At 38.6% G+C, this 24301-nt stretch overlaps 1 protein-coding gene across 3 annotated transcripts in view; it reads left to right on the top strand.

Moving 5' to 3' along the window:
* LOC148079724 (receptor tyrosine-protein kinase erbB-4-like) overlaps window positions 1–24301 on the top strand; it is a 222740-nt gene that overhangs the window by 86692 nt on the left and 111747 nt on the right. For all 3 annotated transcript variants that reach the window (XM_087791381.1, XM_087791382.1, XM_087791380.1), the window contains exon 2: window positions 23583–23734. In XM_087791381.1, the coding sequence (XP_087647507.1) occupies window positions 23583–23734 (152 nt within the window). The remainder of the gene's footprint in view (window positions 1–23582; window positions 23735–24301) is intronic.

The following is a 24301-nucleotide window of genomic DNA, read 5'->3' as shown; positions in this document are numbered from 1 at the left end:
TTAAAATTAAAAAAATGTTTTTTCTTTAACTCTAAAAAGTAACAGATTACTCTGAAAAAAATCCCAACCTTTATTCGTAGAAAATGAGTGAATTTGAATTTCGGGTGAACTATCACTTTAAGTGTGAAGAGTCACAGGCTAATGTTATCATCTTTAAAAAAAAAAACCTTCCAAACAGTAATAATCAATATAACAGAAATGATATCATTTAGGTTTTCTTCTGAGTGGCCTGTTAACAAGTACTTTAAGGACCAATATAGGTCCCTGAACTGGGGATTGGGGACCATTGTTTTAGTGTGTATTTGCTTTGCAGATGTTGGTATCATCCTGTTAATTGACATCAGAAGAGCCATGTTTCTGCTTGTTAAGTTTTAAATCCAGACGAGCGAAGATTGACTTCTTCTTGTCATCTTCTTGGACTTGTGACTACAAGTGACTGGAATCTTCATTGTTTTAATCTTATGGACATTTATCTGGTCTCAGAAAATGAATGAATCAGTTATTTACGTTAAATTTAACAAATATTGAACCTGTTTAAACGGCGGTGGTACTTTGGAGCAAGCAGAGGAATGTTTCTCTGTACAGCTCGCTCATCCAAGACAAATGCTGTTTGTCAAAATCCTCCTCAAAGATCACTCTGTCGTGTAATTAGCCGCCGTCTCTGTAAATCCCACAGTCACTTGTCGCACCTCTCATTCTGCATCAGTGCAGACGTCAATCTGCATCACATATAGTTACGATTCCTTAAACGTCTTCTCAATCAAGGCTCTTGTTTCTGCTCCTATGATGAAAGAGAGAACGGGGATGTCACTCGAGTTCGAAGGAATACATTCTGCGGGGAGATTAAGTAAAGTAGCACTGTGAGTAAGCTGGAATTGATCTGATGCTCTCTTCTCCTCTTAATAGGATCCGCACCACCGACTTAATCACCTGCTACAACTTGGATTAGATGTTGTGAGGTAAAATGTTGAAGACCCCAAATACAGGGAGCACCAGTTCAGTGAATAATTTGGTTAAGATGAGGTGTGTTTTATTTTCTACGAAGCCAAACTTGATGAGTAGTAATGGAGCAGCACAGGCGTCACAGTATTCCCCTTTATATGACTAATCCTTGAGATAAAAACGATTTGTCATGAAAATGTGTCTTTTATAGCTACATTAACAATCGCTGGAACAGTATTTATTAATCACACTGTTTCTTTGTTGTTAAGAATTGTTATTCTTTGAAAAAAAAATGCACTTTGACAGTTAAACTATGGTGAAAAGAGTTTGGGTGAATATCCATATTTCACTGAAAATCAACAGTTAAAGAGTTTTTTTTAATTTTACATATTTATTATACTATTTATCTTTTTTATTCAACGAACTTTCTATATTTGATTATCTGTGATGTTCACAGTAATCATTGTGCTTCTGCAAACCAACAAATATTTTGGATTAAAACCATTTTTTAAACCATTTTGTTGTAAGTACTTTGATTCGTACACGATCAAATACATCCTATAATTGGGTCCGTCCATCAAAGATAGTGATGTGTATACTGCAAAAGCTGAAAGTGCATGTTTTTCATCCGAGAAAAACTGCAATGTTTTGCTGCCCTCGCAGCCCTTGTTCCTTACCCCTTGTCCCCGGGATGCTCAGGAGGGAGGCGGAAACAAGCGTGGGAGATGGAACATTATTCTCCTCTGAACTTCACAAGAGTGAGGTACTTTCAAAAACGCTCCCAGGTGCTGGTTCGTCTTAGATGTGAGGAAGACAGCAAAGAGTACAGAGCGAGAGGGATTGAGTAATAAAAAGAAGAGAAAGAAAGAGGCCGTAGAGCACAACAGATAGTGGAAGGATGGATCTGTGAATCCCACCGGGGCTAAAACAGTAAGCCACTTTCTATAGTTTTTTGGGGGAAGTGCATTGATTTCACCTTGAGTCACCTCAATCTCACTGGCTGGGGTTGCCAAGCGCGGTACAGAAGTCGTTTTTACCGGCTGCTTTATTCAGGAGCAGCCAAAAACTGCACCGGATCTAAATTCTCTGGGATGAAAGGAAGTCAGGAGAGCTACAGGTAAGAGCCTTTTGAAGGTACCTGCATGTGGGAAAACTGCAGCTGAGGCTGGTATAAAAAAGATGAAACAAAGAGGTACTGCATTTACATGCTTTGAGATTCCTTCATAATGTGGGGGTTAATGTGCGACTAACACCAGTTAAAAGCTTGACTTTAACTTTGACTACAAAGTTGTTCCTCTGTAGCAACATTTACTGTAAAAAAAAGTATTGAGATGGTTTTTTTTTATTTGGCTAAAATAGTTGGTTTATTAGTATTATTTCTCTCAACCAATTAACCTTGAAAATATTTATTAATTGAGGAATCTGATCACATGTACTTTTTTTTTTTTTTTAAAGCATTCATAGATACACAAAATGAAATATTGCACTTCATAATAAATAGCTAATTGGATTCATTTTACAGTGTTTTGTGTTTGCAAAACAAACACAAATAATCATAATTAAGCATGACTTATTGCATAAGGTATTAACTAATAAAAAAAAGGAAAACATTGCCTTAACTTAATTAACTTTTATTTAAGTTTAAAATGTATCAAAACACTTACAGCAGTTTTTAGATTAAAAAGTAGATGGTAACTTGAGGCAGATAAACACATTTTTTATTTTCTTTTTTATCGAATATGTCCGACCAAACTATTTGTTTCAAGAGGTCATACCCATTGTAACATATACATATATATTAGCAGAGTATACTGTATATATCAAGTCAAGTCAAACTGAAGGTCAAAAAGAGAAACTTTTGTTCGTGTAGTCGCTAGACTAAGAATGTAATTATTCACTTGCTAATTTAAGTCACTTGGTTTCATTCAGTGCCTCCTTGTTTTCAATCTTCCATGAACAGGTCAAGTCTGGGCCTTGGATCAGTGAAACATAAAATTAAAAGACTCTTAGCCTTTTGACACTGGACGTTAATCTGTCGCCCACTGAATTCAAATGAACCTTCGTAGTTAAAGGCTGCACTCGGGCGCTGGAAAAAATCACTGAAATCTTGAAAGATTGTTTAACAAGAACTGCATATGAGATGAGAGGGATACAGCAAAACCCCCCTGATTCACTCCAGGTTTGCTTGTACTAAAACAAGTGCAAAACTTACCTCCTAGAAGCTGCACTTCTGGTGCGCAAACAGGGAACGAATGCTAAGACACAATCTAGTTTAATTAGGCCCGGCTGTGTGCAGATCATATTTAAATCATCTCAGCAGTGAAACTCTCAAATTACACAAGGCTATAATAAAAATGTTTTTTTTTTTTTTTTTTTTGCTTCAGGCCTAGCAAGCAAACAAACACCATTACAACAAGCTAAACTAGAATTTAATTTTGTCTCCGTGGCTCCTAGAACTCCCTGATGACTGTGTGTTCTGCTGTGTTGATTTATGACACTGGAATTATATATTCTTTTTCACCGTCGTCTATTATCCTGAAGTGTTCCACTTGGCTAGCAAAGCTTGAATTCTCATACATATGTTAAATGACAGATTGAGGATTGATTTCTATTGGTGATATTAAGAGACGTTTTGGTACTGCAGAAGTAAGCTTCTTTTGTCATGGATCACACACATCTGTGCAGAGGAGGGAATTAATTTACCTACAGGAGGGCAGATGTGCTCACGCACACCTTTTTGAGATGTCGTTTTTCATTCTTCAGTAGCCTTTCTTTTTTTTTCTTTTTTTTTACCAGGAGGCCCGTTTGAAAATGCACAAACAGCTGTTTATTGTCCAGATAGGAAATGAAAGATTAAGCTGCACATCCGTGAAATCTGATCTGAGGTCACTCTGAACAGTTTTTTCGGTTGAAAAGTGGGTACTTCTATAAAACCAAAATGTATTCTGATTGGTATATTAACTACCTTTCATTTCAATAGTGAGTCTTTAAAGGTAGAAAAGTGCTTTCATGCCACAGGGGGTGGAATGACTCATGGAGTAAAGTTGAAGTGAATAGAAGCATATTAAATAGATTATATATAATCTTTTTTCTATTATAAATACAGGCATATTATGCATTTTTCCTGTTGCGTTAAAGGGGAACTAATGTCTTTACTGACTACTGACAAAATAAAATGTACACTTCACTACCGATCACTGACCTGAGAGCTGATTGGCCGGAGCACTTGCCCGTCCCCATTCACTCATTGACTCAGGCCAGAAATATTATTTGGCCTACTGCGTGATGTCTGTGACATCAACTAGCTGGCCGTAATATGATTGGATAAAAACTCATACCATCATTACATTTACTTTTCTGGTTGAAACCTGCTCAGAGAAGTTGCAAAGAGGTGTCGAACCTGAAGCTTTAACTTTCTTTAAAGTCTCATTCCAAGTACATACGGTACGTGTGTCTCCTAATACAAATTAACATGAGTATGTCTGAGCTGCTCAAGTCATCGCAGAGACATTAGTCGGAGCAACTCCTTCAACAAAGAGATTTCCAGATGACAAGAGGAGCACAGATGCCGTATCAAATGGCCCAAATATCACAGTCCATTTGACTTCCCTTCGATCAAATCCCCCAAAGCTGACATTTCCTTGAACCTTCTCCCTGAATCCGCCTTGATGTTCGCCCGACGAGGTGCGAGCTGCCAACATGCGCTCGCCGCGTCTTCAAACGCTCTCTCCCATGCACCGCGCTGCCGATCAATGGCAGACCCCATTAAAGGTGCGTGTTGTGCGAGTCGTGTGGCTGTAACTGTGTCATTAGCTACATGTTGCATCTTGTCGGTCACCGTCTGTCCCCGGAGGTGTCGCTTCCCAACTAGGTCACTTTCTCTTCCGTGCTTTAGTCCCCGATGTGGAATTTGGACGTTTCTGTAAAAACCCAATCTTGATGGTAGGACTTCCCATCATCACTCCTCAAACATCTTCAGTGGGTGAATATTAGCATTATTTTTCCCCTTCCTCTCACTCTACTTCCCCTCTCACACCAGCTGTGTTACACAAACTCACTCTCGTTTCAGCAGGCGTCCTCCTGGGGCGGACTACGGTAATCATGCCGCTCCACCTCTGGCAAGGCTAATTAAACCAGTGCATCTGCGCCTTATTTAGACATCTGGAACAGGTGGCGGCCTCGCCTGCAGAGCTTCCCCTCACGTGGTGCCAGACTCATGACTGCACTGCTAAACAATGAAGACAGCGGAGTTGCAGAACAATGGTCCTTAGCGAGCCCTGCTGTGCTAGCTCCTGATTTTAAGCGAGTCAGACGTGTCAAGAGTCAATCAGTGCCATATGCTGAGAGTGGAGCACATCAGAAAACTTCTGCGGGAGGAGTTGAAAGTTCTGTGGTTCAGGTTTGACTTTTAGACACTTTGTTTGTCCAATCATGTTGTCAGGACGTGATATATAGGTCACAATCATTTTTGGCACTGCAGCGAAACATGAGTCATATCGGCCGTCTTCACTCAAACATTCTTCGATGAACTAAAAGGTGTTTCAGATCTGAGGTGATGGCTATATTGTGATTGTGATTCATTTTAAAGAGTGATTCAGTAGGTTTTTTAACCTTTAAGAAGGTAAGTAAATAATAGTCATTAGTAAAGCGCCTTTCTAGACCGGGTCACAAAGTACTTGAACATTCAAAAGCAAGACACATTTAAAAATACCTGTAAATTTAAAAACTCTAAAAGGCAAATACATAAGACAAACAAAGGAGGAGGGAGATGAAGATCGTTCCAAAGCTTAGGAGCAACAGCCTGGAAGGACTTCTCTCCTCTGATCTGGAAGCATTTGCAAGGAACCATCAGTAGATTCTGATCCACAGACCTCAGAGCCCGATCTGGGGTGTAAGGCTGGATCAGATCACTGATGTAAGGACGAGCCTGACCATGAATAGCTCTGAAAGTAAGAACCAGAATTTTAAATGTGATCCTGAAAGAAACTGGCAGCCAGTGAAGAGTTTTAAGGATCAGGGAAATGTGAGTTCTTCTACTAGAGCAGGTCAGAATTCTCGCTGCAGAGTTTTGTATCAACTGCAGGCGAGACAGCTCCTTCCTGTTTAGACATGAAAATAAACTGTTACAATAGTCCAAACGAGAAGGTCATAATTTAGTTTATTAGAAACATGTAATAGATGATTTTTGGACTTAAACTACCAGTATGAAGCAATCATAGTTGTTTAATGATAAAACACTTTTTCTGTGGTTGGATCACCCATCTTTTCTCTGGGACTTTCAAAGACAGGCTGTTTCTCCAGCGTATCCTGGGTCTCCCCTCACGGTCTCCTACAGATAGACATGCCCTTAACCCCTAACCAGTGAGGCGTTCTGATCAGATACCCAAGCCACCTCAACACAGAGGAGCTCACCAACATTTTTTTTTCGGTCACTACAGACTACTTGATGATGACCATAGCGGAGATTCAGGACATTGATGTACCTGTATACAGAGATCTTTGCCTTTTGGCTTAGCTCTCTATTAACCACCAAAGATAAATGACCCATTCTTCAAAACACAAAACTGGACCCCTCTTAAATCTCTAGTCATGTTTAGAAAGTATTTTTGGTTTAGCTTTATTTTATCAATTTTTTATTTGTTTTAATAGTTGTGTAAACTAAAAGCCTAATTTGTTTTATCTGTGTTATTTTCCAGTTCTGTTTCTTGTTTTGAATTTCCCCTGTTTGTCCGTTTAAACACGTGTTTTATTTGTTTTATATATTTTAATGGATGCATCACTTAAGACTTGCTAAGAAACTACCATATTTAATGTAAAACAATGTTTCAAATGTCTCTCTTTGAATGTTTCAAGTCACATGAATATTAAAACAGTACATTATCACCACCCAAGCTCGAGTCACGCGAGGATGACGGCTCCTCATTGAAAACATGTCCTCCAGTTGTGTCAAGGGAATGTCACAATAACCATTTTAAGATAATTGCAAAAGGCCCATTCAGCTGAAAGCCTGGAGGAGTCACAGAAGACTGTCGATCCTCTTGAGTGCTTCAGAATCAACAGCCATGTCCTCAGTTTCGTGCCCTTTTCATAATAATTATGCAAAAATAAGCGGCATTCCTTATTTCATAAGGTCATTTATACGTAATGTTAGTCACTTGTCTAATGATAATCTACTATGATACCCATGCATGTTCTGCAACACACTTAATTATCTGGAAATTGTAACAGGATTTCTTATTTAAATGATTTGGCAGAACCTTGGCAAATCACCCCTCGAGGAATCCATGATGCAGTGGTGCTAGAAGGCTTATCGCAGCGTTTTTTTTTTCCGTCTCTTTTTGCATCTAGAAGATTCCAGAAGCCCGAGGGCACACGTGACGACACTGACAGGTCCGGGGGACTGGATTGTCACAGTCTGGGCGCCGCCAGGGCGACTCGATGCAGTTGTCAGACACCAAGCAGAGCGGAATGCATGCAGAACGCCTGACGCGGTTGTTTAGCAAAATCACAGTGTGCATATGCAACTCGAGGAACCTCTCAAGAGAGGCGAGAAATACATGTGAAATCAAAATATCATACGTTTGCTGCGATGTGACAAGAGCACACAAACCTGTAGCCCCTCCCTTCCACCCCCCACGGGACTCATGACGGCATCGCCCTAAGCTTCCGATCATCTCGGGGAGCTCCAAACATCCGAAGCAATTATTCCGTCTCCCTGACTATACCCGCACTACATAATGGAGAGTCTGGCTGAGATGTTTTCTGTTAAAGTGATGGTTTACGCAAAATTTCCATTTCCACTAAGAGTCTATTTTAGGAGTTACATTGAGATACAGTATGTATGTCCGTTTGACGGTCATGAATCTTGCTCACTTTTATCTGTAAGGGTTAATACTGCAGCTCCTATTATTGGCGAAAAATATTCCTTGTAGTGCTCTCTGTGCTACTATATTTATCTGCCTGTACTTATACTTGAAACAGTCGAAAAGTGGTCTAAACTTACAACAACAACAATAATTTCATGGAAAAAAGTACAGTTTGACAGCTAATGATGAATAATAATAAATGATTATTAATGTCCTTGTTTAGATATGAAGTGAAAACATTTTTTAAATTATACTGACATGCATCATATAGAATAAACAAAACTATTAAAAAAAATAAAGGGAAACTATTTGTCCTCTGCACCAGAACATCAGAGATAGTTTCTACCTACAAGCATACACAAAATTATTAAAAAAAAACAATTATTAAAAACATAAATCAAAAAAGGCCAAGAGCACACTAACACACCAACTGAGCTAACCGAGCTAATAACAAACCATAAACGTGCACCGTATGCATCACAACTATCGGGGTCGCTTTTACATCGCCCCAAAATTATAATCAGAAACTATGCTTTTCCATTTCTTTTGCAACGGTGTATGATTGGCTGAGTTACAAAAACGTGACACACTGACCTTTCAAAGAAGCGCTTCCAGATAGATTGGATTTGACGAAGAACGATACAAACCGAGACTATAAACAAACACTAAATGCATCAATGCAAATATAGTTAATCAGTGTGAAGAGTCCTACAAACATACAAAGTCATCACTTTTCATGATTGTTTTCAAACAAAAATATATATATATAGGTTGATCTGCGGGAGGGGCACAACCCAGTTTTCCTCTATGGGCTCCCAGGTTCCACCGTCTACACTGGAAATCCTTGTGATATTTGCTTATTTCCTGTTGGTGTAGCATGTTAGCCTTTTAGCTTCTGCTCCAAAATAGCTTAAAATGTAGACCTCTTGTCAAGGCTTCGATACAAGATGAACCTTAACGTGAGTAGTATGGAGTTATTTGGATTTTAACAGGTTGTAAACGTGTTATCTCAGGGTCAATCTGACCCAGAGGCCCCAAAACAAATTGTGTTTGAGGTATTCCTTGTGTTGTCTGTCCCTGATATAACACAAGGGTGGGTGTGTCTTTTTAGACAAAGAAAAGTGAGCCCCATTTGCAGCAGTAAAAAAAAATGGAGAGTTATCCAAACTAGGGATGCAAATTATTGAGTAATTCATAATTTTATAGTTTTTTCATTTTTTCAATCGATGATCAGTTCATTGATAAGCTGCACGTTTTCTGAGAACCTGAATTTCTCTCTGGATAGGATCAATCTATTGTATACTTGACATAAAATGCTATTTTGTGATAGATGGATGGATGGATGGATGGAAAGATGAATAGATAAACTTTATTGATCCCTCTGGAGATCTGCTTCAGGAAATTGTATAAATCTTTATGGTATGAAGAAAAAATGGAAATTCTATTCCATAATCAAATATTTATTCTGTGCTCACTCGAAGGCAGGGAATATTATTTTGGTAGCATATTAAACATATTCTGAATAGAAAATATCTAAATATTCGACTCATCTTCGACATTGGAAACATGAGAAAAAAACGCCAGCATAAAAAATAAATTTCTGAACAGAAGAATACTATACTATTTAGGCTGCTTTAATATGAAAATTAATTGATGCACTGTCTCTTAATCCCCTTTATAATCCCCTTTCAACTGGGAAAATGTGACAATATCAATATTAGTAGACCAGGACAGGATTGTTGTAGCTCTATTTAACTTAAAATATAGGCAGTCTGATGAGAGATGTGTCAAAGATTGTGACCATGTAACATATATTCTGGGTAATGCCCTCTGCTTTCCTGAAGTCACATACCCTTCGTCCCAACGCTGTGGTGATCATAGGCTGAGAAGAACCACTCCGTGTTTGCGGAATGTGATACATTCAGTTGGTAATTCAACCAAGTTGTGGAGGCGTTGAACCTTTAAATACTTCCATATATTCTGCTTTTGGCATCGTTGTCATCATAATCCAATTTAAAGTCTGCAAACTGCAGCCCGTCTTGCCCTCTTCATGCTGCCAGTGTACCGTTTCCCATTTGTCTTGTTGTCGTCGTCATAGCTTCGCTTGTGTTACTAAGTGCGCCCTCATGTGGACTCGCCAGGAAAACGGGTTCAAAACAATGAATTGCAATCGAGTAATCTCCTATTGACAATGAATTTATAATTGATTTGCATCCCTAATCCCAATCCTTAGTCAAGTTAGTTGAAAAATTAATTTAAATGTTGGGTGAACTATCACTTTAAGGTGTTAAATAAATAAATAAAGATACCCAAGCTTGGTTGTAGAGGTAGACGGATACTTCAGACACACTTGGAGAATGTTAGTCAATCTAAACTGGGTAAACTTCATTAGTCAGATGTACAGTTTACATGTTGCATGTGACAGTTTTGAAAGGAGAACTGCAGTTTAACCTTTAGTGATCAATAATTGATGTCCACTATTTCAGCTTTGTCTTCAAGAGACATATTTAAGCTTTAATTGCACTCCGGTGGTGTGGCCGGCTGTGTGAGACCAGGGATCCCTAAAACCCCCCAGGCTTGATTTAATAGACTCAGCTGCAGGTTTTATAACAAGATAATTGACTTGGGTCTCGTTAGCTGCAGGGCCTGGTTCTCTGTATGGATTCTGTTTTTAGCAGAGCGTTATGTTTCATTTAAAATTAATTTACACTGACTTTTTAAGCAGTTTAACTTTAATGCTGACTTCATAGCGAAGGTTATTTTAATTTCTTGAAGAGCTCGGGAGACGGTTCGCACGTTGGATATTCTGCCGCGAAAAGAATAACCTTGCTCTTATTTTTTTCATTGACATCACTTCATTCATTTCATTCATTCATTCAAATCAAATTACACCCTAACGTATGGTTAAGAGAAAACGGTGAGTGGCAAAATCATACCAAGTTACCACATTCAGAAGTTCTGAAAAAAAGCAGGAATATCTTCATCCAGAGTTAAGAACTTATTAAGAAACAGGAAATACACTTTTAAGAAATTAGAACTGACACGCAGTAGCTTTTTTAGCTTTTAAAAAGTTAAATTCTTACAATGTTTTAAATGTTGTGTATTTTACATGGTTATGGTTCTGGAAAAGTATGTGTCAGGAATTAAGTCTAAATATCAGGAATGCCCAATATTTGTTTTACTTAAAATGACATCAACTTAAACGTAGCTAGCTACAGTCCGCTAGCTACTGTCTGCTAGCTACTGTCTGCTAGCTACTGTCTGCTAGCTACTGTCCACTAGCTACTTTAGCATTTGTACTCTTGCGTTGTGTATTGAGTTACACAGTTCGACACAAAACAATCTGAAATAACAGATGTTAACTGTAGCCCTTTTGTTCCCACTTATCGTTAGCTAACTAGATCTAAGTGTCAGTGTCAGATGCATACGGTATGTGCTTAAGCTATGGACACATTCACTAAGTATATTCTTTTAAATTGTTTCATTTACAATGAACTATAAAGACATATTAACAGTGGAGACCAACTAAAACAATAAGGTATTGGGTATAAGGTAATGATGGTTTGATGAAGCTTCATGAAGCAGTGTCATTTTTTTCCACTAGAGTCTACTAGATGGCGGTCTCTGCACTATTTTACTTTGTTCTGAACAACTATTCTAATGAAACATCAAATCATTTTTAATTGATGGCGCCACCTACTGCCCTCTAAACAACATTAGACGTCATGAAGCTTCACCAATCACTACTAGCTACAATAAAAATGGCTCCTTTATGCTGGCAGCTAGCCTGCTTCAATATTTATTTTTACATGAAATGCAAAACAATTTCAGATCTGCTTTTTGCAATAAAACCTCTCGAGGATGCGAGCGAAAAAAAGTCGATGAGTTTAAAAAAATAGACAAATTTTATTCCGTTTTCAATGGAACTTTTAAGATGGAACTTTGTTTTCACTGCAGGTTTAAAAAACCTTTTTTTATAACTTACAAAACTATATATAACCCTGTATTATTTTTTGATTGATTAATCTGCTTGATATGATCCAATATAAAATGTTTTGAGAGCTTGTTGAAGTTTTATGGAAAGATTTATTTTCGTGCCACAACATGAGGTTGTTTTTTCAGAGTTGTATTTTTGTTCTGCTCCAAAAAATGATTGTGTTGAGAGAGACTGCATTTCTACACATGGCAGCTTCCTTTGTGCTCGCTTTACAGACGTGGCTCTGCAGTGAGGAGAGACTTGGTTGAATACTATATTCATGAATATATTTTTAATGCAAGTGCTATATGATGTGACTCTGATTCAGTCTTCTTCGTATTAGATCAAGCTATGCAGAGATGTTTTCTTACCTCGTAGATTATATTGACGATGAACTAGTATGTTTGAAAAAGATTGTGGATCTTGTGTAGAGTTTAGGACATTGTTTAAAATATATATTTGGTTGTTCGATTTGTGCTCCAACTAAAATGACATTGGTGATCAATAAATGATTTAAAGTGAAAGCTGTGTAACCATTGTGTTATCTCAGGGTCAAGGTGACCCACAGGCCCGAAAACAAATGTGTTTGTGGTATCCCTTGTGTTGTCCCTAGGTCAAGATAAACGACCTCCATGGCTTCCAGAAATACATATATGCAGTGGTAGAGGTCGTTCACCTTGATCCAGAGACGACACAAGGAACGCCACAAACACATTTGTTTCTCCGGCCTCTGGGTCACCTTGACCCGGAGATAAGAGCTGGGCTCAAGAAGTGTGACGGCTGGTTTGAGAAGAACAAAGTCGAGATTTAGGATCAGAAAAACTACAGAAAGACAATAAATTTCATTCAATTCATTTGGGAACTTCCAGAAAAAGTCTGATTCGTACAGTGCACGATCTGAGGTTTATATATTAAACAGTTCTCCACTCAGACCACAAGCATTTAAAAGCCCCTGAAAGAGCGCGACACTTTACAAAACCACTCGAGGAAAAGTTGTTTTTCCTCGCCTCTGACAAGGACACTCAAGTGATGATGAAACTCTTTTGTTCCTAATAGAAGCGACTGAATCAAAAATGTCTGCCCACACTTCATTTAACATCATTTATGAGCAAAAACACTTTTGTCGATTGTCTCTCACACGTCGGCCCGTCACACTGTGATGCTTCCTCTCGGCGCTGATTGCATCATCAGCGACGACTCCCCAAACGGAGGCTGCGTAGGTGGTGTCGGACGGGAACGATTAGGGTGCCGGAGTTGGACCTCGCTCCTTTTTTTTTCAAGGTTGGTGAATGGGAGTTGGAGAGGAGTGAAGGTCGGATGCCTTCATAGATGGAATGATGTTCGTGTTTTGGACGGTACAAAGATGGAAATACTTTTATTTATCGTGTTCTATGACTTCCTTTACTCACTTGAGCAACACTAGGTCTTGACATCAATATATGGACATATTGTTCAGGAATATGGAATTCTTTAAACAAAACACTTCCTCGCTTGACAATAAATCCCACCGGACACTCATTTGCCCACAAAAACAAAAACCTCATCGCTTGTTCGACATCTTATCTCATCCCCCCCTTTTTTTTTTTTTTTACAGCTCCACTCCGACAAGAGTTTTTCATGAACCACGCGTCACACTGCAACTTTTCCCCGTCCTCTGGCTCCTGCCCCCATTTCCCAAACCAAGTCTCTTCACTCTCTTCATTAAGTGTAATTAAAGGATGAATAATAGATGTTCGAACGCTGTGTTTGTTTGTCTCTGACAGGCAGAGCGAGTAAGAAAGAGTCGGTAGAAGTCAGAAACTCACGAGCGATCACACTTAATGTTCATTTCCAGATGCTCCGCCAATAACCAGCCAATCAGCGATCTCGGCTTTGTCCATCATAAACACGAGTCCTGACTCATCAGACACGGTTGTCATGCGCTGTCTGCAGCATCTGTGCGAGGCTAAATTATTGGCTCTCTTTTAATAAGACTATGGATTGTTTGAGGAACAGCATGAGCCACACTGTTGATTATATCGAGAGCCGGTTGTTTTATATCTCGCCAATGTCAGAATTCTGCTATTTACATCCTTCAGCCCCAACATGCCAGTGAAAAGTTATTGATTTCTCACTTTCTATTGCGAGGAGACAAAAGGGTTTGGCGACAGGAATTCGAAAATGCACACAAAATGGTAAGAGAAAAAGGCTGAAGAAAGTATTCTATTACTAATACTCTTTTGCTCCTGGAGCAGAAGTTGAACTGAAAGGGTTCTTCATATTCATATTCATATTTTAGGGGAAGTATATTTGTCCATCACAAAACATTTGTAGCCATCATTGATCCGTTTTGGAAACGGTATGAAATGTGCATGAGTGGTGGATGTTAAAGTAACATTTATGATTATTTATTTACAGATGACCTTAAAGGAAGGGTAACATCAGTGTTTTATTTCCAGTTATGTATAAGTCATGCTTCGAGCATATTAGGGTAAGTGTTAGGTAAATGTAGTGCATATATACTTTGTCAAATATTTTTTCCAGAGAAGGAAGTGGTGAAGGGGGGGGGGGTGTTAGGGACAGAAAGTGGTTGTGGATAAATGAGAGGGAGCGAGGCCTGCGACCGCATGCAGATAGATGAATGACATTTTGGATTCTCTCAGCAATATGGCATATCCCTTGACACGGGCTGTCTGGGTTTGGAGAGAGGCCGTCACACTGAGGGGCTGATTTGCCTTTCAGTTGCTCATTACATCCAATCCACACTAGTTCCCTGTGTCCACCTTGTACACGTACACACACATGTGCACACGCAAGGTTGGTCGGTGTTTTCATTTGGTGCCAGATGTGTCCCTCTTTTTCTGGATCTTTTTTTTTCAAATGGACGAATGGAGATGGCTGTTTGCACACATATCCCACACCAGTGTTTTATATTCTCCATTTTCAGTCAGATAGTTAAACACATTAGATGATCTTGATAATGATTTCCTCCATATGGTTTCTACTAATGATCTACCCAGAGTAACCTCGATGACACATGCACATGCAAATGTACACACAAAACGCACACACACACACACATGGATATCAATAAATGCAAACACACAAATATATATTCTATTAACAGACACACGCAAAAGTACACACATGCACACTTAAATGCATATCCATAACACACACAAAACATGCATATCCATAAACAAACACAAATTCACTCACACACACCCAGACACATGCAAAACTATACACACACACGCATGAATATCCATTAAGACTCGTACTTAAACACATATACATCCATAAACACACAAACACAGGCAAACACACAAATGCATCCACACACACAAACATACACACGTATATAAACACACTAAAAGTGTATCCATAAACCGAAGCCGACACAAACATGTATATCCATAAACAAACACAAATTCACACACACACACTCGGACACTATAAACTACAAATCTATAAACACACACAAGCATGCCTAGCTGTAACAGACAATTATTCAAAAACATCATACACAAACAAAGGCACACACTAATGCATATCCATAAACACACACACCAACGAATCTGTAAATCCATAAACACGAACAAACACACATGCACACTCAGAAACCCAAATATCCATGAACGCACACACGTACTTCAACACACAGGGACAGCTGTTCTTTTCCAGGCTTAGCCACGAATACAGTCACATCTTTAGATTCACACTCACTGCAAATAGACTTTTGATTCTAAATAACATACACACGAGACACACACACTCACACTGAACTTTTAAAATAGCTGCAATAGGTTACATGATACACTTGCCTACACACATGCCCTTGAAACTACCCAAACTAGAAGACTGTCCACTTGACACGCATCTGCAATAACACTTATGTCCACTAGGCAACATATCTGAGCCACATTAAGACCCACAAACACACACAGATGTAAATGTATGTAACCCCTTATAAGCTAAGTTTAGAGCACACGCACACCAAAGAAACACAAGCCTGTGTATAAACACGCACAGTCACTAACCATTAGCCTGCCTTATGTGCTACATTAACTACAAACCTAATTTCCCCACAAAGAGGAGCTACAGGCTGAAAATTGGTTGAGACGACTCATTAAACCAGTTTGAGAGAGAGACACACACACACACACACACACACACACACACACACACACACACACACACACACACACACACACACTCAAATCTATTAAATAAATGACCCCCGTCCACACCCAGAGATGTCAGTGTAGCACGTGACATTGCAGCGTCCACTGAGAAATGATCACAGGTTTAATGGGCATGGCTGTGCACGTCACTACTGTATGACTTGAAGGTGCACGTGTGCGTGTGTGTGTGTGTGTTTGTTCATACATGGAAAGGTTATTGAAACACAGTACACTGGCAAGGTAAGCGATTAAGATATATAGGAATGCCCTGTGGGAGACATCAGAAGACGAGTGAAAGGGGAAAAACAAATGAGAGGAGAATGAAAAGGAGAGAGGCGAGGGGGGGGGCAGAGGAGACATTGAAGGGCAGGGAGAAGAGAAAAAAAAAAAAAGAAAAATGATGTAGAAAATCAGAGACACTTGGAAATTGTGGCTAATGGAGGAACTACAGGGGTCGGTCAGACCTCTGCTGAGAGATGATTGATGGGTCCGGACCGCTGCTGAGTGTGGATCAGCTGCCCCGGGATGTCAGGGATGACCATTTCATTCGTTGCTCTTTGCCTTCTGGACGCACATGTAGATCCCTCCAGAGCGACGTCTAGTGATCTTCCTGAGGAACTGTGAGCAGGAGACACGAGAAAATGACCCGAATGAAAGACCTTTACCGTATTCCCCGAACATCTCATGGGCACTTTACCGTGTCATCGTCATGTTAGTGTATGTTACAGAATCAATCGTACCCAGCTCTACCTTTTCTTCCATTTACTCTTTTAATCCGTAGACGGGTGTTTAAAAAAGATAAGTGATCACGTGCACCAGTTAAAGCAGTGACCTCTTTTGATCTTTTAATATCAGCTGTCTGCAACCTTAGCCATTAAAACAGACATTCACAGCCCTTCCATTATGTGTGTCTCTGTGTGAGAGAATATATATTATTTTATTTTTATTATTATTATTATTATTATTATTATTATTATTATATATAATATATATAGCTGTCTGCTGTTATATTGTCTATAGGGATACGAGTTTTAGCACAAATTCATCAACTCAAATTTGCAGTGAAATTTAATATTAATCATTTGGGAATGAGTACAAGCGTGCACAGAAGCATTTAGAACACTTGACTACTTGGCAACATTTCAACATCTCATTGATAATATAGAAGCTGAAATGCTTGTGGCAAGTATTAATGAGCTCACAAATATTCAGTTTGACATGTCAAAAAGGTGCCTCTTAAGATAATACATAACTCTTTTAATTGATCATTACAGTTTTTTTCACATCATTTTAACGTCCCATTTGACATAAGCAACCTCGTGGACAACTACAGATGATATTTATGATAATGTGTTCCTAATACTCATTAACAAGAAAGGAAAAAAAAAATTGCATTTCTATATCAATATCGTGACTTTCTATTTTCTTCATGCCTTTTGCTCCGGTCTATGTGAAACAACATGCTATTATTTCAACAGCTCCATGACTAGCTACTGTAGATAGTGAAAGCTACAATGGAAATTGTCAACATTTCAAAATCATCCCAATGACAAGAGTGAATGACTAAGAGCGTCTTTTGATTGTGGTGTAAAAAGTAAAGTTGTATGGTGATGATATTAAGCGTTCAATCCATCAAGTCTTGCGTGCACACACATGCGAGACACCTGGAGTGACACGCCGGGTCAAATTCCTCGCCGGATCAATAATGTCGTCCCCACTACGCACAGCAGACTTTATTTCCAACCCACAGTGTCCTTACTGTCGACATCATCCCCTTAAAAACCCACAAGTAATGCTGACACGGCAACACATGGCTCAGAGAAGCTTACTGCGAGTGATATATATTTTTGAAGTTTGCTTCTAAATAGAAATAGAGTTACTTGTTACAGACACAGCCTGATGGGACACATTTACTTCCAGAATTCTTCTTTTTGGGGTGTGTTTTTGTACAAGCAAGCAATTATCAGGAGGGTGCTGGATAGGGGACTTGCTTAGAACCTTGATATGAAAGAGTAAACACTTTTTTTTTGTGTACGCACTCTTAAAGTAAATGAGGCTGGACTTGTAATCACAAACTCGCATATTTGGGTCGACAAATTCATAATATGTCTATTAGATTATGCAACACCAAAGCAGTCATTTTAATTGAGACTGACAGCTGTTTGATTCCAATGAACTTGCTCATTGGTTCATCAACTAGTAGATTGCTGGTCCAATCAAAATTGGACCTTCATAAACATCGCTATATAGGGTTGTGTCAAAAAAGTAGTCTCATTACAAATTATATTCTGACTCAGAAGGCACACTCAAATGGCCCGGAAATTAAGTTTGGATTGATAGACAACAACTTTAACCCTTAATGGCCGCCATATTAGTGACGTAGACTACGCTAAACGGAATATACGGCAGCAGATACCGGCGTAAATGTCTTGAGAAAACACTAATCTTACCACAAGACAACACAACAACAGTAAAAAACCAAAATGAAACACAACTTAATAACTTGTTTCAATTGGCAAAAATACCTGTCGTCGATAGGGTTCCAACGTACTACAAAAGTAGTAGAAGAAGAAGCCTGTAAGCTAACCAGCAGCTAAGAATGGTACATGGTTATTGCTTTCATGAAGGGGCTCAAAAATGGATGATAAATAACATAAATACAATAGGATACAAGACCATTCTTTAATAATCCTGACAGCCTTCAGAAAAGATAAGATACAACTGATAGATTCTCTAGCTTTCTAAATGTCATCTGTGTGTTCTGGCAGAAATTATATTTGGATTTGATTTTGGTGTAATTCAGTTTTGAAACAATCGAAGAAGTGATTTGAAAGGATGTGCCTGGGGTAAAAGGTGTCTCAAACAGGCTCGTATAAATCCAGAGTCACGCCTACACTAGTGTTCAATTTGTTGAGTTTAAACTTCAAATATCAAGTGTGAAGCCTTTTGCCATTTATCAGTATCCTATGTTGCTTTTAGTGGCTGTAATGCTCATAAAACTGAGTTATGAGCACGAACAACAGTTGCATCATGCTCTTCCCTCTCCTCACTCACTCTTTTTATTTTGCTCTTTCTTTCACTTTGCTGTTTGTCATCTGCCATGCACTCGGTTCAAACTAAATAAAAGCAGTCTTTAACTCAAACTGTCCTTCAAAAAGACATAGAAATGGCTGCGTGATGTAATTGTAGCATCACAAAATCACAACTCACAAAACGTTAGATATGAAGTAGCATTTTATCTCCATTTATTTCTATTTCTTTTGAAAGGAAACTAATTTGTTGATTTAAGTGTTTTTTTAATTGATCTTGGACCTCTATTGTAATCATCTGTATGTGTCTAATTATACAAAACTCTCTTTTCATTGAAATATTTCCATTAGAAAATGTGCTTAAGCCCCTCCCACTATAAACACGTTTTTCTCAAGCTAAAATCTTGTTTACCATAATAACATCCACTCTGCTGTGATTAGTCAAGCATCGAGGTCTGTCACCTTGCATCATAGATCACCGAAGTCTCCACCTCCAAGGGACTCAATGTATAAACAAAGCGGGGAGTGATTAGAGCTGCTCTTATAACCTCTCCTTCGCCAATATTTAGGATGGGTAAAACTATTTAAAGTAATAACTTCAAAACATCATCATGAAAGGAGCTCACTGCATTATTACTCTGCAGAACCAAAAATCCAAAATAGCTAACACATTCATTTAATGTGATTTTTGAAAACGTCACTGGTCCACAGTTGATTAAAATGCTTTGGTCGTAATTATTGTTTACCAGAGTGAGAACAAATTCAAGACTGATTGCAGCTGTCAGTGTTCGCAATGTATTCAGACAATTCATTGATGGCTGAGAAAGGCAGGGGTCCAACAGTGTTCCGAGTTGATCAGGGTGAGAGACAAGAGCGGAACTGTGACGGGGGAAATGGATGGCTGAGGTCAGAGAAAAAGAAATTAGGCCAAGCTTGGAAGAATTGGAGCTGACGGATCCGGACATTTTTAAAATGAGACCAGAGCGAAAGTGCGTTTACAGTAGAGCATGTCGATATGAATGCTAATGCTTCCTCGCGCACGTCCTATCTACTCCCACAAATACAGAAGTCTGTCTCTTCCTCTGTCTCGCCCTTCTCAGCTTCAATTCGGCTGCCGTGCTCGCTCACCCCAAATGAGTGCTATTTCTCTTCATGTCACCAAGTGTGTGTGTGTGTGCGCGATTGTGTTGGAGGGCTGATATTGGCCTTGAAGAGTGACTTTCCTTTGCTCATCACCTCTCACCTGATCTTTCATCAGGACCAGCACACACACAGACTAACAAACCCCCTCCAGTAAGTTTCAATAACGGGTTATTACGTTCGCCCACTAACATTTTTTTCCACACAAAAAACCAGGACACACACCAGCACTTATCGATCAAAGCAGCTTTATTTCCTCGTGCCGACTTCTTTTGGGTTTGTAGCGTCTCCTAAATTGTTTCATCTAATAACTCTTCCGTGCGTGTGGTCAGTAAATCTCATTTATCACCGCCAACGGTGTCCCCACACTGTTATTTTGGCTTGCTGAAGATCACAAAGGAAAGATAGCTCATGATCTATAAAGCAATATAAGACGTTATTGGCTCCCATTGTTGCTCAATACAAGCGAAGCTATGCAACAGCTTAGAGGTATTTCTCCTTGATTGCTTCTCCTTTGGCAATAACCTGTTTGACTGATGTGCTGTTAATCAGTTTTACAATATTCATAGTATTGCACGACGGATACTATTTCCCCTGCGAAAAAAAATTACATTCAGGCTCAGCAAATTTGTAGTTATAAATTAAAGCAATAGCTATGTTTCAAAAACAAACACTTGAACTGTGTATTTTTTGCCTCCACTTCACAATATGGAATAATGAATCAAAGAGAATCTGAATAAAATATGTATTTTTCATCCCTGAGCAAAATTGGCTTAAATAAATCAGCATGAGGCTGAATTATAACTATTGAAGGTCTGATGAAGCTTCATGAAACAGTAGGATTATTTTCAGCCCACTAGATTGCACTGTCTAGTCTCTAGTAATTTTTTAAAACAACTTGTAGTCCCTGGGTTTTTACTCTGCATGAAACAATTTGTGATACTGGTGTTGTTTTAAAGTGCTATTCAAACAAAGTTGAGTTTCCTATCACATTAGAACTTCTGTGTCGAAATTAAGACGGCGCTTCATGAAGCTTCATCAGGCCGTCACTAGTTTACTCATTATAATTAACTAAATAGCTACATTAAAAATATCAAAAAACAAATAACAAATGCTTGTTTAATTTTGTTAATTCATTCATGAAATGTACATTAAATCATTTATTTCACCCAGAATTAAATGTTAGCAGTTGAATCTAATATTTGACCAAACAAGCACAAACCACAATAATAGTAATAATAATAACAATATAAGAAGGAGGTTAGTGCACATGACTTAAAATATTTAAAGAATCCTGACGTACCAGAGCAGAAACATCTATTATTAAAAAATGCAGTGCAGTATATCGCTTAAATACATCAAATCCAATCATTTGTCATTACATGAATGCAATTGAAGTAATTAAATCTGTTGTTAAAATGTATTTATCTGTGGTTGAGACAAAAGTAAAATAAAACAAGAATTTCTGGTTTGTCTTGCAGTGCACAAACGTTTATCTTTTTCATCCGCTGCTGAATCTATAGTTAATGTTACATAGCAAACAGTTAGGATATAGTTGCCGTGCCTATGAATAAGCACAATTATAAACGCCCACTGTAAGATACATTAAGATAAATGATATAACATTATCCATTTTTTACCTAAGGTACTCAAAACTTACAATTATCTTTAATTAAAGATGCTCTGTTTAGCCTGTGGCGCTCTTGGTGCATCTGCTGTATAAATCTCTCGTATGAAGTTCACTAAGGGCACCACACTGCATATCTAACTGCAAACTTGGCTCTTTACCTTCCAGACTATGTGACTAATAATTCAGGCGCAAATCGTGCTAGTGAAGTTAATTGGCATTTGAAGTTGGTCTGTTCTTAAATGTCACTCTCTTAGTGGTGTGTCCCCTGAATGTCAATCTATTTGCTTGCTTGGATTTCTGGATCTCTTTTGTTGTTGATAGACTTGACAACTTAACTCTTATAAGCAAATTGACCCAATGTCTACCCTATGTAAGTGAAATTTAATATAATAATAAAGTTAAATGTTATTTACTTTACCTTATTAGTTTTGGTAATTTTTTTACCTTGTTTCAGGAACTGCATGTACCCAAGGAAAACTGTTTCAATTAATAGTCTGTGATTCAATGTTTACTTTTAGGATTGCTTATTTGTCTGGTAACAAACATCTGACCTGTTTGTTTTTCCGGAGATTTCAATGTGTCTGACAACAGAGACACTTGTTCATTCAAGTATTCTAAAAAGCTGCCAGTGGACAGATTCCAGGCACATCCATCCAAGATAATCTGGGAACAGTGAAGACTTTCAGGCTTCCAGAAGAGTTGGGTAACAAATATAGGGATGGTGTTAAGGAATTAATATGGAAGTAAATGTATGACTTTTTGATTCAGATTCAGTTTATTTAAAAGGACAATGTGCAGTTACATTAAAAAGATGGCTGCACAATGCTACTTTCCATCTGTAGTTCTCAACAAAGATGCAGACAGTTTACATAAAACATCACATAGAAATGAAGGAAAAACACAATAATATACAAAAACACAGTACAATCTAATGATGATGTAAAAATTAAACATATATTTATATTCAAAGTCTGATGGCCTATATTTACTTCCATAAATTAAGTTGTAGGCTCTAAATTTAGTTTGCAGTAACAACTTACTGCTGGATCATTAACATTTCATGACTCATTTAGATATGACTTAATGACTATTCTTTAAGAAGCCTTCCGATTGAGTACTATAAAGAATGATTTTCAATTTTGACATCCTTTGAAATGTTAAAAATAATTAATTATAATGCTTCATATTTATACACAAGTAGTAAACTGTTGGTCTATTTGATAAACTCGCTGATTTCCTCGGCCCTTGGGTAATACACGTTTACTCAGAAAAAAGACACGGATGGGTTCTCTCGCCTGTGCAAACTTTAACTTTAATACCACCAAACTCTTGAAATCTCATCGCCCGAGTATGTGAAACCCTTCGTAAAGGTCAACCGGCAGAATTTGAATATCTTTGATTAAACAGCGTGCCGGTGCTAGACCATCACTGTAGGTCACTGCATTAGAGAAGTAGCACCCACCTCACTTACCCCACTTGTCCCTTCTTCAGTCCCCACTCCGGCGGCTGGCTCATTGTCATGTCGGCTGCACTCTGCACTCTTTGCAGGAATTTACATAATCTTCCGACCTACTCATTCTCTCGTCTTGTCTCCTTTTCTTTCCCCGTTTGGGTGTCTGTGATCACACAGACATAATACATGCTTTTGCTGAATGTGCTACCGCTCTCTTATCCTCTTTAAATTATCAGGCTGATTCACACTGTCTGCCTCCTTTAGCAACTTTCAAAGTGTTTTGGAGGTGAAGTGCAACCGTTCAAGATGTGTCAGGAATAATGTTAACACTATGCAAACTCTCGTCTTATGATGCTTCTGCCTTTTTTTTTTGTCTTTTTCAGTCTGTCCCGGCACCGAGAACAAGTTGAGCACCTTGTCGGATTTGGACCAGCAGTACAGCACCCTGAAGAAATACTATGAGAACTGTGAGGTTGTGATGGGGAATTTGGAGATCACCAGCATTGGACGGAACCGAAACCTCTCCTTTTTAAAGGTAGGACCCATGGAGTATGTTTAACATGATCTCGAAAAATCAGATTATCATAACTGCGTGACAGCTCAGGTTCTTGCTCACGACACTCGGTTGCCTAGGAACAATCGATAATGGGGGAAAAAAAAATCCATTAACGCATAATTTAAAATGGAGATTGGTGAGACCATCTATAGGGATGTACCAGAGAAGTTGAGAAACCATCTGTTTATCTCACTCTTATGGTGGTTAATCGTGGTTATTCGATAATTTGAATTACAGCCAGGTCATTCTTTACAAAGGGCCCATTATGTATGCAAGTTTAATATAACCAGCATTTTCAATTATTGACAAAATCATAGCAGATGCAAATAAAAGTTCCCATATTTGGTGATCCAGAACCACAGACCGGTCTCCATATTGGCTGCTTCTGTCACCTGCTAATGCACAAGGACCACAAAAAGATAAACAATATAAAATGTTGATTTTGAATCAATAAAACCAAGGAACCTGTCTTCCCAGTTGTGTGAGGACGTGTGTGAAAAGGAACGTGCAAGCATGGCCAGGCACCATGTCCGACTACTGCTGTTT

The sequence above is a fragment of the Callionymus lyra genome, chromosome 5, assembly GCF_982586985.1.
Source record: "Callionymus lyra chromosome 5, fCalLyr1.hap1.1, whole genome shotgun sequence".
Lineage (NCBI taxonomy): Eukaryota > Metazoa > Chordata > Actinopteri > Syngnathiformes > Callionymidae > Callionymus > Callionymus lyra.
This window is presented reverse-complemented; position numbering and strand designations above follow the sequence as displayed.